General features: G+C 40.4%; 1 protein-coding gene across 6 annotated transcripts in view; it reads right to left on the bottom strand.

Moving 5' to 3' along the window:
• ARID1B (AT-rich interaction domain 1B) overlaps positions 1–16,378 on the bottom strand; it is a 326,002-nt gene that overhangs the window by 94,575 nt on the left and 215,049 nt on the right. For all 6 annotated transcript variants that reach the window (XM_068184669.1, XM_068184668.1, XM_068184670.1 and 3 more), the window contains one exon: positions 3,951–4,194. In XM_068184669.1, coding sequence (XP_068040770.1) covers positions 3,951–4,194 — 244 coding nt within the window. The remainder of the gene's footprint in view (positions 1–3,950; positions 4,195–16,378) is intronic.

Here is a 16,378-nt window from a genome sequence, read left to right as displayed (position 1 = left end):
ACCTCCAGGTTTGCAGAGAGTAGAGTTTAACACTGAATGGTTGAATCCATTGATTCACATAATTATCACGATTAAAATTTGGGGTATTTTTAATCAGAGGAAGATGCTGACTGGTTAGCAAAAATTAAGAAGCCCAGCAATAACATCCAAAACCAGAGTATCCACAAATGGATTTCTTTCCGGAAATTGTAACTTCATCTGTATCCAAGTTCCTCAGTGCAAGAAGACAACAACTGTAATAAAAACAACAATGTAGCTGACACTTAACAGAGTGAAAATAAACTTGTTTCTTCAGAAAGTACATGGAATGTCTTAAAAGCACAAGTCAAAATACTGATCGATACAAGCAAAGTCAAAATAGTGATCCATGTGAAAAAAAAAAAATCACATATTTCTAAAGGCAGCATTTGCTACTCATTATTAGCATCACATACCTTTCTCTTCTATGTAGATAAAAATTGCTGTAGGGGTTTAAAAATAATAGAATCGATTAACTTGTACAAAATCTGCTTGTCCATCATGGGTTAAGGGATTCCTGGCCTATCAGCAATCTTTCTCAGAACTCTTAATATCAAAAAATTTTTGCTGCTTACACCGCAAGGGAGAAAGAGCTGACAAAAGCCTTTGGCCAGTGAGATCAAAATTGGGGATGGGGGGAGAAAGGGGAGCTTGGCTTATTTACATTTTTGCTTTGTTAGTAAACTGGAATTGTTAGAGCGGGAGGGAAAGGGAAAAAAAGAAGAGAAAAGTAAAATTAACAGCCACTAAATCTTCTGCAGCAGCAGTGCATTTTGATATATGCTGCGTCAGCTTCCACTAATGGTTTAGGGTTGAATAAGGCACAGTTCAAGACCCAGAGCAGTGCGGGGCATCACCATCTCATTCTTTGGAAGAATATGTACCCTAATTATAAAGATGGCTACAAAATAAAGAGATCAGGATTTCTGGCAAAACAGTATAATGATCTACTTAATAGGAAATCTTAATGTCATTTTGAATCAGTAGAAATCATAGAAGAGTAGGATTTCAGCCCTGTAATGAACATACATCTGAACAAGAAGTCTTCTGATTTTGAAAGAAAACTACCTTTCTGAACAAAATCCATCCAAGTTGCATTTTCTGCTCTTAGGAGTTAATCTCCCTGGTCTATTCTGGTAATGTGAATGGAAACAAAGGCTGTATATGCATGTGCCACTTACCACACAAAATATCCAACCAGTATTTCAGAGAGCACAGGAAGGAAATGCCCACTGAGCTAGGGACGTGCCAATGTCAGTGCTGCCTGTGCCAGGCTGTTCCTGTGAAATTCGTGGCATGCAGCAGAAAGCAATGCAGGGTGGCAGGATTGCAGAGGGGTGCGGAGACAGCTTAAACAGGCAGTGGAAGAGAATCAGCCATTTGGGAGGTTTAATAGGGGGCTGTTTGTTTGTCTGCCCTTTTGATGTTAAATTAGTTTTCAATTTTGTTGCAAGGAAGGAGTCATTGGGAAAAGGATGCTTCTCTTCCAGTAAACCCTGGGAAAGCAACACCTTTATTTTAACCATCTTCCCACCAAGAACCCCCTGCAACATTTTGGCTTTCCCTAGCTATAGCTATCAGCAACACAACAGCTGCTCATTTTACAATGACTTGCTGGAGAGAGAATGATTGAAAGAGCCAATCTATGTCACATTGAGAAACTGTGGCACAACATCGCAGGAGGTAATAGGAGAGGAATGAGGTCAGAACAAACAAGGATAGGGTGAGAACGGAGAAGAAAATAGCAGAGAACAAAATTACTAAAGGCAAGGTGCTGTACTACACAATTTATGTTTAAAAACGTCTACAACCTGACTGCTGCAAACAGCCACAGAAATGCAAACAAGCTCTGTGTTACTTTTTCTTAGGGTCTCATGAATGCAGCTGATGATAAAAGCTACCAAAGTCCTTGTAATGAAGAACAATGGTGCAAACACACTTAGGTGAAAGCACAGTCTAATTCATATGGCTTGAAAGCCCCAGCACCCAGCAGCATCACTCTATCACAAGGCTTTAAATAGCAGCCTTGCTCCTGCTTTTTGTAGCTCGAGAAACAGCAGCAGCAGCAGCAGCAGCAGCAGCAGCAGCAGCAGTGATGCTACTGCAGCTGCCTGGCTGGGAGTTCACCTTTAGCAAGAGCTGCAGAGACAAGAAGCTTGTCTATGACAGGGAAACAGTGCAGGGTGATTTTGATTTAGCACCATTCATAAAATCGTGCCTGAGAAAGAATTGCTTTTGTGTTACTGCAGCAGACCAGAAAACCACCATGCAAAATGGTGGCACAGTTTGTATGTAGAGACAATGCTTTTCACTAGGTGAGTTATAAAATGAGCTTTTGAGGCTCATCTGAAACGATGAAGTGACTCTGACCCTGACCTCTGAGTCCACATCCCTTCTATTTTTACCCCATAGGGATCAGGTGGTTTCATAAAAGTTATTACTCTCCCCCTACACACACTCATCCTTACATATCATGGCTACAATAAACCTATTTTCAGCATCACAACATTTTTTCCCTATTCAGCAATCAGGCTGCTAAAATGCCAATCCATTTACTCACCTGAATCTGACTGTGGCAAAATGTTACCTTTCCAACCAGGTGGACTATCTAGCTTCACTCAACAACAGAGATGGATTTCTACATCAAATACTGGGAACTACCTTGGAAATACAAAGCCACCACACTGCATACAATGCAAATACTCTGTCCCCACTATTCCTGATCCACCTGAGCTTGTGTGTTGCCAGTCAAAGTGGCTGGAGAGGGAAGAAATAACTACAGGGCATGCACACAGCATCAGGGCTCAACATGCTCAGGCCACATTTAGTACTAAACATTCCTGTGTGCACTGAGCTTATTTCCCTCTGCTTATCTATTTTAACCTCTGCAAACAAACAGGCAGGAACGTTTTACACAGATTCCTTTGTATCAAATACCAAAACACATTCTAGTCTCTGAATTTTAACCAGCATTTGGTTTACAGAAACACTCAAATCACCTAACAAAAAGGCACTTCTGCTTTTGTTTCTTTTAACCGAGGTCCATGTTTATTATTTTGTGGTTTTGTCAGCAACTGATGTTATCCCTAGAGTAATGTCAGCACTCTCCTACTCCTAGGAATTCCCCTAGTATTCAAAATGTCAGAAGATAATAAAAAAACTTGAGCATCAAAAAGAGAATAAACTCTCCTGAAATACTAAATACAAATTGCTGCCTGACCCTCTGGAGAAAGTAACATGACAGATAAGTGGGGATAAGGTAAGAACTAAAATTAATGTATGCCATTTTTTTCTTTTGGTTATCTTAACAGATTTCCACAAACTTCTGAATATACATGATGGTGTGTCATACTCTGAACTGCACAAGAGAGTGAGCAGCAAGCCTGCCACTGGTATTCCAATTACTACTGATGGGGCTGAATCCCTAGTAACTTGTTAATCTTTGCAAATATTAAGAAATATCTCATACAGTATTCTTTATTCATGTCCAAAATTACATTGCCACAATACAGAGTTGGAAAATCTCTGCCTCATCCTGCAGGTCTGTAAACCACCATTCAAGCTCAAGAGCCAAACCCAACAAAAATGCACAATTAGAACAAAAAAAGGACTGTAAATAATTGAGAGAAGCATGTGAAAAATGACACACAAACCAAATACAAAAACTACAGTCAAGTATTCACATTGGTTGGTGATAAAGACATTTATCAAACACCTGTGTGGAGTCAAGTTCAGAATTTTGAGCATTCTGAAGGCTTGGCAGCTGAAGTTTAGATTGAATTTACTCCTGCTCTAAGTATGTATTTTTTTCAGAAAAGCCCTGAAAATGCAGGATTATCAGAAAATAAATTAGTTCAGAATATGGGAGTATTTATTTATGTATTTAATAAACCTACCAATTGGTTTAATTTTGTTTGTTAGAACAAACTTACCTGGAATACTCGCTGGAGAAATGGGACCAGATCTTGACTGGTTGCTTCCAACGGGTGAGCCCACAGGGGAAGGTGATGGGCCCCCAGGGATGCCAGAGAGATGTGGAGAAGCATGAGGGGAAAACGGAGACTGTGCAGGGTTGCTCTGCTCCCCTTGGCTGCTCGTGGAGCCTGACGCGCTAACAGCTGAGCTGAGCGTCGCTTCAGTTCCAGTCGGCAAGTCGTCAATGGATCCAGATAAATCCTGAGGAAAAAGGAAAAATGAACATAAGTGCTTGCATGAATACTCAGGCCACAGGACTCAAGGGCTGGCATGGCAATAGCTCCATTTGTTTACTTATTGCAGCAGATAACTGAGAGGTTGTCTCTAACATTTAACACGTAGGTAAATGATAGCAGAAAACAAGGACGGTATCCACAATTCTCTGCTTAATCTCTAATTCTTTTGAGAAAAAGAGCAAGCAAGGGCAACAAATGAATTGGAACCAAATTCATTCAGCATTGAATTTAACCTTTTCCATCTGGATTAAGCTTTCAAAATTAATCCCACAAATTCTGCCTGAGCATACCAAAACTAATGAAAATGATACATCAGTTTCACTTTCACACAGTATTTAATTTTGGGCTTTGCTACCATTACAATCACAGCTTACACACTCCACTCAAAAGCAGTACAATGAGAGAAGAAGAGTGTAATATATGCAGGCCTGTAACACTCCCTTGCAGCTCCTTCGCCTTGCAACAAGGAGATGAGAAGAGGCCCTGCCCTCAGCAGCAGCACTGGATCCGCTGGCCACCAAAGAACAAGGACTGCTGCTTCTCCACTCCCACCAAATACCAATGTACAGCTCACAGCTTCTCTTCAATTTCATCTGAACACACTGCTAAACAGATACTCCATTTCAGCTCATAACCGCTGCATTTTCAATGAGAAATTTCCTCTGTAGGTCACAGCACATTTGAATTCTAACTATGAACTGCTGGACTTATTCCCTCAAGCTGTAACACAGGAGTTATACTGGTCTTTGAATCTGTGGGAGTAATTAGGGGTTTTAAATAATTTTAAGATCAGATATGAAAAACCAAGAATGCCGTGACAAAGCAAGCACACGCTCCCCAACTGTCAGAAAAAAATGTTGGCAGCTATTGGCAAGTCATGAGGAGCATGTTACTATGTTACTATTTCTACTAGCAAATTAAAGCTCAAAAAAGTGGCACGGATCTACCTCACATATAGATGAGGTCATTAAATGACCCCTGAGACTTGAAATAACTGGGATGACAGGGTGCATTACTTTGACTGGTCCTGACTTCATTTGTTTGGCTCATGCAAGAGGCTGCAGCACGGACAGCAGGACCCCTTGTCTGAATAGCACAAAAAGAACTGGGTTCAGCCTGAGCAAAGAGCTCAGGAAGCGAAGCCTTAGTGCTGCCTAATTTTCATAACGAAAAATGAAGTTTTTTAGAAGTCACAGAACATAGACAGAACTCACATGGTGTACTTAGAGCCCTGCCTTCCAAGGCACAGGGACAGGAGGATTAACAGCTTAAGCACTGCTAACACTCACTAGAAGCCAGGTAGAATGCCACATGTTATTCCTCCTTGTGGGTAAGGGCAGTGAATACAAACCACCTGACCTAGCTTCTCTGCAGGGCATCTTGCCTATTTCCAAGGAGTTCCCACAAATACTTCAAGAACAACTCTCACCACAGTTAAATTTTGCTTTTTCTGACAAGCATGAAATTGTACCCGAATGCCATTAGGCACATGAAAAGAAAAATTAAGGCTAAAACTTCAGTCTACATGTAGATGCTGCATTCACTCAAGAATAGGCTTCCAAATCCGTACAAATGGAAATTTAATTATGAAGTGGGCAATAAACTATTTTCATTGGGTTTTTTTGGAACTATCAACTGTAGAAAATGTAAACAAGAAATAACAGTGCTTGGTACTACATAGATCAACACTAGATATTTTTCACAGTAGAATGTATTTGGCAAACAGGTAAGCAATTACTGCTTTTCCATACATAATATGGTATTCTTCTAAATGGAATCAAATCGCTGCTGTCGTCATGTGTAACAAATGCTGCAGGAAGTGCTGATAAAACAAATGCTGTTTGAAAGCATATAATAAACCTCTGAAAACTGAATGTTGCAGAATAGAGCCTATTCTAAAGGAATATAAATTCTGTCTAAAAAACAGATAGGTACACAACTGACAGAAGATATAGAAAGCACACAGGTTTACATTTAGAATAATAAAGATTTGAAAAGGGTGTGTGGAGTAAAGCTTTAATTTGTGTTGGCAAACCAAAGTACCTGAAAAAACCAAATTTGCCAGGATAATGGAAAAGCCATGAAGAAATTAGCACTATCCTTGATGAAATTATCTGCTGTTCACAGGCTAAGGCAAAACTTCAGGATGGGACTGAAGTTCACTTTTCCTGTCAGGTCACAGCGATTTCCCCAGCCTTCCACAAGAGCAGAACAACTGGTGAGTGTCAGGCATCCTCTCGAGTGCCTGCTTTCCAGGAATTTCTTCAACCACCTGATGAAACTCCTTCACCAAGGTAGGAAAAGGAAGAGAAAAGCTTGCATGCCAGCAGCCTATTTAAATTGTCAAGCCATGCCACCGCCCTCAAGCAGTGCAGGCTGAGGGAGCAGCCTGGCAAGCACAACACACCCGCAGGGCCTTGCACTCCCCAGGTGGGATTTTCTCCCAGGAATGGGGAACTTCACAAACAGTGTATCTGCTCAGGATGCAATAATAGCGTTCACTCATCTGACACATGAAGAAAACCAAGGAAGAGGTTGATCTCAGGATGGCACAAAGGATTGTTACCTATCTGTAAGTCTGGGCTGTGCAACACAATTTCCTACATTGTCTTCAAGTGGGCTAAAATAAGAAATATCATCTGTTCTCTACAGGGTGGTTTGGGTTTTTTAATTTGTTTGGGGGGGATGTGAGTTGTGTGTTTTGATTTTGTTCTTCTTTTCTGTTAACATACACTTCGAGGCCTTACCTAGTTTTCTAATGTGGAAAGCCTGAGCAGGCAAGCAACTGGGAAACTTGTAGCAAACAGAGGCTTTAGAAACACCTCTCTTAACTAAAAAAGCTAATTGGGAAATTAAAGAGAAGGAGAAGAAAGACTTTATGTGAAGCACCTGGACAGAAAGAGAAGTCGACTTTCTTTAATCTCATTTTAAAGAACAGTAGTGAAGTTGTGCAAATTCCACATCACAAACATTTATTTATATATAAAACGGTATATACATACACATTATATATGTCAATTACATGGATACACTTGCATTTACTCAGCATATCTACATGTAAAGCTATTAGGAAGCCTGCTAATAGGAGAAATTCACAGAGGTTTAAGCATACAGCCTAGTTAACAAAGAAGCTCTGTAACTAATACTCCTCTAGAGGACAATTTAGTCAGCAGGGCACCAAAGTCTATTCTTCTTTTATAAGTAGTATCAGATCTATGATGCCTGTAAAGAACAGAGAGACCTTACTTACTGCATCTCATTCAAACCAAGGCACCTTCAAGCTACAGTGCTTCCATTTATCTTGTTGGAAAGTTGGCAGGTTAGGTAATTGCTGGGATTCTTTTAAGGGCCTGAAGTCTCCCTACCCTAAGGCATGCCTTAAATTTTGCCTCTTTTCAGAGGCTTTTTCAGGAAAGCACTCATTTCTTCCAGTAAAATCTAGCAAGTTTAGAATTACCAGTAGTCTTGTGTTTCTTACAGATCTGTTTCTCATAGAGCAATCTTATTATTCCTATCTGTGGTATTGTTATGACTATATTTTCAAATCTCACATCAAATCTTAGAACAAATGAAGGACAAAATATTTCCTCCCTCCCATCACAAATCTGTATTACAATTCTGTATTCTCTATGTTAGCTTTATATGCTGTATTATTCTGGACATCCTAACTAGCTTTCAAAGTTCATTTCTACATAACACCATGATTACAAACTGAAATGCCCCCATGCAGGATTTATCTCTTTAAGTAAAGTGTTTTATCTTCAACTATCTTCAGTTCTAGCCTCACCATCCACCTATGCACGACCTTTTTTCTAGTCCATCTGGCAAGAACAAGAGCTGAAATGAACAGGATCACATTGTGCTTGGGATTATTACATTATGCCTTCCTGGTGGCATGATCTTAATCAGAGTGACAGGAGAGACACTTGAAACAGCACACCATTTTACTACTGCAACGTGGACAGCAAGGGGTAGAAAGAAGCAAACTGTTTATCAAGAGCCAGGAAACACAAAGCTACAAAGAGACCACAGGAATAAAACCCCTACAAATACCCATATATAATATAACAACATTAACTTACTCAAGGAACACACCTAGATCCAACAAACAGCAAAAGTGAGACTACAGTAGCTCAGCAATACCATCACAATTTTACACACCAAGTGTGACAGGACTACAGCATTCACTGTGGAGCAAAGATTTACACTACAAGTACTTTGTGCAGCTGCAAGCTTTGCTTAGCAATGTCTCAGCAGACACCAACCAAGATTTTAAGGGAATTCCTTGCTAAATACTTACAGCTGAAAAAGGATGAGTACTTTATCTGAAATCAGCAGAAGGAGAAAATGCGGGGCACTTTGCTAATGGAGTTCCTACGCCACTAAATCACAGCCTAAGTTCTCTAAGAAGTTACTGCAGTTGGGGTTTTCTTGTGGGGGATTATGCAGAGCACATACAACCTGTGGTTTATATAAATTTTCCAACGCTTGCCTACCAGTTCCTTTATGCTCAGGGAGAAGAAGAAAAGCAGAGATATTAAAATAGAAGACATAGATATTAAAATTAAAGACACACAAAAGCTTTCTGTCTCCAAGTAGTTGAACCCCCCCAGACTACCCTACCATCCATTGTGCTGGGATGAATCCCAGCATTGCATGTAGGGAACTGCATCAACTGACTGGCTGCAGGCTCAAAGCCTGTTCATTCCATTCAGGCCTTCCTGCACTGTTTCCTTAGGATGGTGCTGCTCAAAAGACAGGATCCTGCATGAAATATCCATCTCTTTAACATGAATCACCACTTTAGAAGCAAAATTATATATACAAGCAAACATATTTCACATGTAAGTATGTAAATATATATTCAAACAGACATACACTCTGCTATTGTTTTGGAGCCATGGGGGATTATGAACAATATGCTCTGTAATTGAGATTAACTTTGAACAAATTATTTGGCTGACAAACACACATATGCGCATAAAAGGAAAACCCACAATAGCTCTGTTTAAATTTCAAGATATTTGTAAGACCTCTTTTCATCACAAAGCAGCCTATAATAGCATGTTTCAAGAAGTCTTCCAAAGGCCCTGCTGGTCACATTGTGGAGGCAGCAAGCGAGCTAACAGCTTCCCAGCGCCTACGCAACCGGAAAAACGCACGGGCACAGCAACGATTGGGACCACGTGAAAAATTCTTTTATTTTCAAAGGCTGCTACTCCCAACATGGATATCTTCCTTCCACGCCAGCTGCATAATGACCCTCATCTAAGCACAAAAAATGTACCTAATGCACATCCTTGAAAAATTGTTTAACAGGAGACAGCAGGGCTGCCATTACATGTCTGCCAAAATCCCTTTTACATGCCTTACTGAAATTAATTCTGTGGGAAAACAATGTTCATTCTCTGAATCTTGTTAAATCAAGGTCTGGAGCAGAAAAAGCAGAGAAGACCACTTCTACTACAAACATCTCCCTGAGGAAAATTCTTGATTTCTATTGACAGGGCTTGTTTCACTTGTGAGACAAACACAAACTTTGACAACAGCTAGGCAGAGGTACTTCTTATGATACTCATGTTATCTATAAATCTTATTTAATTCCGCTGACTACATGTTTCAGCATTTTTAACCAGATTTTTAACTTTAACTTCTATGTCATAAACTATTCATGCAATATTTTAAAAGAAGGGAATTCTAAGTATATGATAAAAACACTAGCGGTCTTGAACTAAATTTAGTGACAAAGCACCACTTGCTGGGGAAACATATTCCTTTCATTCTGTGGACCTCACATGCTTCCCAAAATAACTTGGATTACTGAATTTTGTTGCAAGTACACTCTCTGATCAGTATCAAGTACTTTCTCTGAGAAGTTTTACAGGCAAGTCCCTGAAGATGCAAAAATATTTTTCCCAAAAGCCCTATATTCACTCAAGCAACCAAGAAGATGTGCAATCAAACAGTGCAGTGCCACTGCCCTGCCTGATGTCCTTTCAGTCTATGAGATCCTGGAATTAGATCAGTCTTCAAGAAGTTATCTACAAAAAGCTGACTTGGAAAACCAGATTCAAATCACAGCTTACTAACTAATTGCTAAGCAAAAGGCTGTTCATTCAAAGAAAGAGTAATTTTTTACTGTAAAGGATCTTCATTTGTAAGACAGCCTTACCTAAAATAAAAGTTGCTGACCTAGGGATACAGGAATCCAAGAACAGAATATGACTTGCCCATATCTGTCACACATGGGATGAGAAGAAGTTGCTAGGATGGATACAATCACATTTCTGTGTCTGAAATGATCCACAATGGGATCTTATTTGCTTGTCCAGACAAGAGCTTTACACTAAAACCAACTTACGGCATCTAGGAATTCAAAACTGATGAGGCAGCAGATGAAGGCCCCAGCAGCCACACTCCTCCCTGCCTGTGCCAAGTGCCACTCACTGCAGGATCTGCAGCTCCCTGGCAGTTACCAGGAAGGGGCTCCTGAGTCCTACAGCTCCATCAAGTAACCTAAGAGCAAAAATTCACTGGTTTATAAACACTGACTCCTGTGTATGAAATGATAAATACTAATGACTCATATGCCATCAAAGCAAATTGACAAAGTCTAACAAGGACTGTAAAGCAGAGGACACACAGCCTGTCTGACAAGGATACTTGTTAATATTGAAAATAAACAGTAAATCTCCAGAACAGAAAAACAATAACACAGCATCTCTGAAGATAGGAACTTCCCTGTTTATCTCTGAAGCAGGATGCTTACCACGTAGAATTTCTGGAAATAAAATTTAAAAACAAAAAGCCATGAACCCTTAGGAGTCATTTGTTTCTTCAGTACTGTAGCGAAGAAGAATTCCCAGCTACCAACTCTTGTAGCTACAGCATCAGTCATTTATCATCAATAAACCATCAACCTTTAAAACAACCAAATCAATGAAAACCACAACAAATGGCCCCTATGAAGAAGAAAGAAAAGTTGTGTTTGTGTAACAGCAATCTAATAAAATTCAGTTTATCCATACTACTTCCCATGCATAGTACCAAACTTAACCACTCCCAAACACGAAATTCCTTCTGTTAAACCTAAAGGGTTTTTTGTATAAAGAACAGTGAGGTGAGACAACTTCCCTTTTTTGCATCTCTTCAGATTACAACCATTATCTGGATCATGTAGCCTGCAGTTGCCTCCACAGGGATAAGACAGACTAAACTGGCAGGATAAAACAGAGAGGAAGCTGAATTAAGCAAACCATGTACTGATCCAAAATCTTTCAAGCTCTCTGGAACTTGCTCTTTTGGGGATCACTATCCTTCTCCCTCTATGTAGCAAGCCTAGTGAAGCCATCCTGATGTTTAACCTGAATGGACACTGCGTGACCACCCTGCTCACCAGCCCAGACTGCTCTCCTGGCTATGCTTCTGGCCATGCTGAATTCAGCATCAAAAAGCCATAGGGAAAACACCATGTAGCTGCTAGTCCTCCTCCCATTACCTACTTATTCGACTTCACAGCTGATGTAGAAAGAAATCAGACTAATTAAGGAAGGAGTACCAAATCACAGGAAAGACAAACATAGATTTGAGCAAAGGCATATGAGAAAGAACTAGACATTATTAATAGAACATATGGGTTGGTAGATCTGAAAGAGACCAAACATTTCAGCAAGAGCAGCAGCAATATGCATTAGAAAGTACTGCTTACTCCCTTTATTCCATTTACTCTGGCCATCATGCTTTGGAAACTTGCAGCACATGCAGTCAGACATAGACCATCTGTCTTTGAGACTATATATTCAAAAACCTGATATTGTGAAGGTGTGGCTCAAGCAGAAAGGAACAAACAAAACTTCAGAATACCATAACATGTAATGTGGTAAAATTCACACCATGCCTCACCTGGACACACCTACGAGACTGCAGTGCAGAAATTCTCAATAGATCTGTGCAAGGCACCTCACGTAGGAGAAGCGCTTTGAACATGACCACAGAACCTCGTGTGGCTGCATGTACCTTACTGTTTACTACTACAGACATACCCTGAGTCACAACACACCTATTTTGCAACTGTTAATTGACATCTTTCTACATGGGCTTCTCAGACTATCCCATCCCACATGGCATCCAGAAGGCATTAACAGTGCTTGTAACTTTGGACCTACAGTACTATCTGATTTGGAGGCTGCAGGTGAGAGAATAAAGTGTTGGTCCGACAACCAACTGCCCAATGATCACTGAAAGCATACTATTATCATATTACTGTCATGCCACAGTGAATTAGGCAAGTTGATAACAAGTGAGCTGATCTGACAACCCAAGGACACCTATGCGTGGAGAACAATAAAGGGCTTAAACAATGGATTGAACCGATACACCTGTATGCCCAAGGTCCAGAAACTCTTGATCTACAGCACTTGCCTTTTTCCTTTTTTTTTTTTCATATTAATACCCTTTGTAGAGTTATGGTTTGATAAAAGTCTGTCCCAGCAGGTTACCGTGGGAATAAGGATCTACAAAACATAGTTTTTCATTAGCTTAGGGCTTGTGCATGCATCATACTGTGTCTCTTTATTCTCTCTCCCACAACACCCTGTAACCAAATACCACAATTCAATGAGATGGTAAATAAGCCCCAGACACATCTTAAACTTCAAAAACACAGGTGCTCTGTTAACTTTCCATCTCTTCCTCTTGAATCAGAAGCAGAAAGGAGGAGAAAACTGTATACATCAAAAAGACTGATAAATGTTATAAAGACTACCTTTTCAAGGAACTGAATAAAGTGACTTCCCTCAGAGAACAATATTAATTAATGAATTAAGTCTTATTTAAAATACTGGATATGCAACATTATACTGGGGTAACAGGCAGAAATGAGTGTTACAAGGTTTACCTCAGTAAATTTAGCCTAATTTGCCACTTCAGGCTCATTGTCTCATCCTCACCCAAGAACCTCTCATGCTTGTTCCTTTTTCTCTTCATTTTCACTGAACCCAGTGCAACTCAGTGCAGTGTAGTTTGACCATCAGTAGAGCACAAACACATGGTGCTGTGATCACTCTGCTTCTGCTTTGCTCCTCACCCCCAGCCACACACTCAAACTGATTACTTCTTTCTGAGGTCTGTGGACCACAGCAGCAAAACCAAACAATTACTCTTCAAGAGCTGTCCACTTAACCCCTCCCACATTTACATTCTCTGGTAACCTGGGAAAAGGTTGGAAAATTAAATCCAAGACAGTAGAAGAGCAGTAAATAAACTTTCAGATTGTTTCTCACACATGCCTGCTAGAACAAGGTTCTCACAACACCCCAAGTTCTGGAATTCACATTTCTTTGCAGTAATTCAGTGCTTGCTGGCAATGCTAAATAATTAAGTGGCCAAGGAATGTGCTATTTTGAGATGATACAGCTTTAACAAACTTATGTAGAACTCAAGTCTCAGAAACTTCTATATAAATTTCAAAAGGCTTCTGAAATTCTAGAAAAGTGTCTTGACTTCAGTTTTCTTTTTGAAATAATGCCTTGGCTAGCCAAGTAGGAAGCATAACTTATAGCACTTCAATTGGGCATTAAGAAAAAATTCTGAAAGACCAATACCTTTCCCCATCTATTGCTAAGCACCATTTTGGCATGGGAAGAGGTATCTCAAGGCTAAGATAATGCCACAGTTATCTTGATTGCTGAGTGAACTAAACTAAACATTATCCAACACGTTCATAATTTCGGGTGCACTCCTGAAATCCAGTAAATGAAAAGACACATTGACACATCACTACAGAAGTGTTAAACACTGTGTACTATGCAATCTACCAAAAAACCCCAACAGATAACTACTACTGTTCTTTAATTAATATATCATACAAAGGAAAAACATCCATGGAAAATTTTGCGGGTTTGGTGCGCCTGAGCATGCTTCAGTGTTGCAGCTTTTTCTTATGAAAGAGAAGATGTTGGTATTGCACAGAACTACCTATTCATCGCAATGCTAATAAAAGTGGTCTAAAAAAATTCCAAGAAAGCATGGGTAGGATGTCCAGTGTACAGCAATTGTGGTTCTCAAAAATCTGACTGCCACAATGGATGATCACTTGGGCCTTACTGGGCAGGGCATCTCCATCTGCCTTTTTGCATGATGGTGCTTTACCCAGCCTTTCACCTGAGGTGCCAGCTGTCCTTCTCCAACACCTGCCAGGCTATGTCCCTGCTGCAGCTTCTTCCAGTGAGCACCACTGCAGTGCCACAGCCCACAGTGCACTTGGAAGCCACTTGTATAAAATATCTTTAAATAAAATAAAAGGTAACTCCTCTCCCCATTGATCTGTATTCTGGTTGCACTGAATTTTGAGAGTATTCATAAATGGTGTGAAAAAACATGTGAGGTAAAATGACAGTGGTGGAAAAAGAAAGAACTGTAGCTGGAAGCTTCTTTGAGGAGGGTTTCCCAGGATCTTGTAAGGCAGTGATCCTTTGCTCTCCTCTCTGGTTGCTCCTTTTCCCCCATGGGAAGTCAAAAGAACTGCAGCTCTAGTCAATGTCTGCTTCCCGGTCCTTGCAAGAGCAAGCAGAGACTTCAGCCCTGCCAGACCTTCAGGTGCAGCCCTACCCGTTGCTGATGCTCCATCCTCCAAGTCTGTCTGAGCTTTGCAACGCAGCTTAGGGAGCTGGGCCAATATGGTTTTTGGGGAGTGCATCTGATAGAAGGATGGGAAAAGAGCCATCTGTATCAAGGCATGGTTTGTAAGTGCTACAGCTTGAGAAGAACACGGCTCTTAACCTTATGAAAGTTTTGCTGCATGGATTCTAACGTCATTGCTGCTTTGCAGCAGTTTTGCCTGAGCTCCTGTCCCAGTTCCCTGTTCACAGTCTTCTATGCTGAAGCCTACAAATGGGGCCACTGTTTATACACTGCTGTCTCTCTTTAAAATACCACTATGTATACAACAACTTCTAAGAAGATCCACCTGATGGAACTATCAAGCCACAGCTCATTTCAACCTTCAAGTTATTAATTAGATAGACCACCAAAAAAGAGGAAAAAAAAAGCAAATCAGTAAGTTAGATCTTTGCAAAGTCTCAAATTACTTCTGAAGAACACTTGTCAGAACAAACAAATGTACCAAAGGAAGAAACAGCCTCATGAATTAAGTAAAAAAATAAATAAAGGGAAAACATGAAAATTTCAACAACCATGCCAATCTGTTGCGAGCTGTACCCGTGCCAGTGGGCGGCCTTGGGGCACCGTAGGATTCCTCAGTGCAGTGCCAAGCTCCAGCAATATTGTTATGGTTAGAGAGGAATTTCTCACAAGAGCTAACAAAGGCAGAAGGTCATAAATAAACACAGCAGGATCGCCTTGTCAGTTCTCATTATTAGCGCTGCAGGCACTTGCTTTTCTATGGGCTGCTCACAGGTTCATTTAAGTGTAAGAGCTCCTCCTCAGAATTTCATGCTCATAAATAAAGACAACATTTCATTAGAAAGAAAGGCACACCTAAGTTATTTTTTATTACATTTTTTTTTTCACCCACACAGGGGCACATGTGCTTGAGCCAGCTGTGCTGTCTGCAGCCGCTCTATCTGTTCACATCCTGCACTGGCAAAACCTTACACTCGGCTAACCCAGAGCTGCAACACCCTTCTATGCTGGCCTTTGTAAGGCCATGCAGGCCTCCCTCAGACCCCGGCCATAATGAATGAGGAGAGCCTTACTACTGTAATAATGGTCACCAGAATTACATCTGGGCAGGAAATGAGGCTGAGCTCCTAAACTGATCCTGACGTGCAGTATACAACTAGGGAAGCACAGCTGTGTGATCATTATTGCAATTATAAAGTGACACTTAGTGTTAATTTTCTTTTCTTACTGAATTTTGAACCAGTAACTCTGGGGGTACAAATGTGCAAAAAAAGGAAATTAAAGTTTTTAAGAGTGCACATGTTGATTCTTCATCACCTGCCAGAGGTTAACAAACAGCTGAGTGTAAACACCTCGTATCTCCTATACACATACCCACCATTACCTATATTTATACCTATATAGATGAGTGATAAGCTCTGTGTAAAACTAGACACATTTGAAATAAATTAACACTATCATGTAGTGCATGCTGATTTCAAGTTGCAGATATGGTGCTTTTCAGAATA

Source organism: Anomalospiza imberbis, chromosome 3 (assembly GCF_031753505.1).
Source record: "Anomalospiza imberbis isolate Cuckoo-Finch-1a 21T00152 chromosome 3, ASM3175350v1, whole genome shotgun sequence".
In the NCBI taxonomy this organism is placed as follows: Eukaryota; Metazoa; Chordata; class Aves; order Passeriformes; family Viduidae; genus Anomalospiza; species Anomalospiza imberbis.
This window is presented reverse-complemented; position numbering and strand designations above follow the sequence as displayed.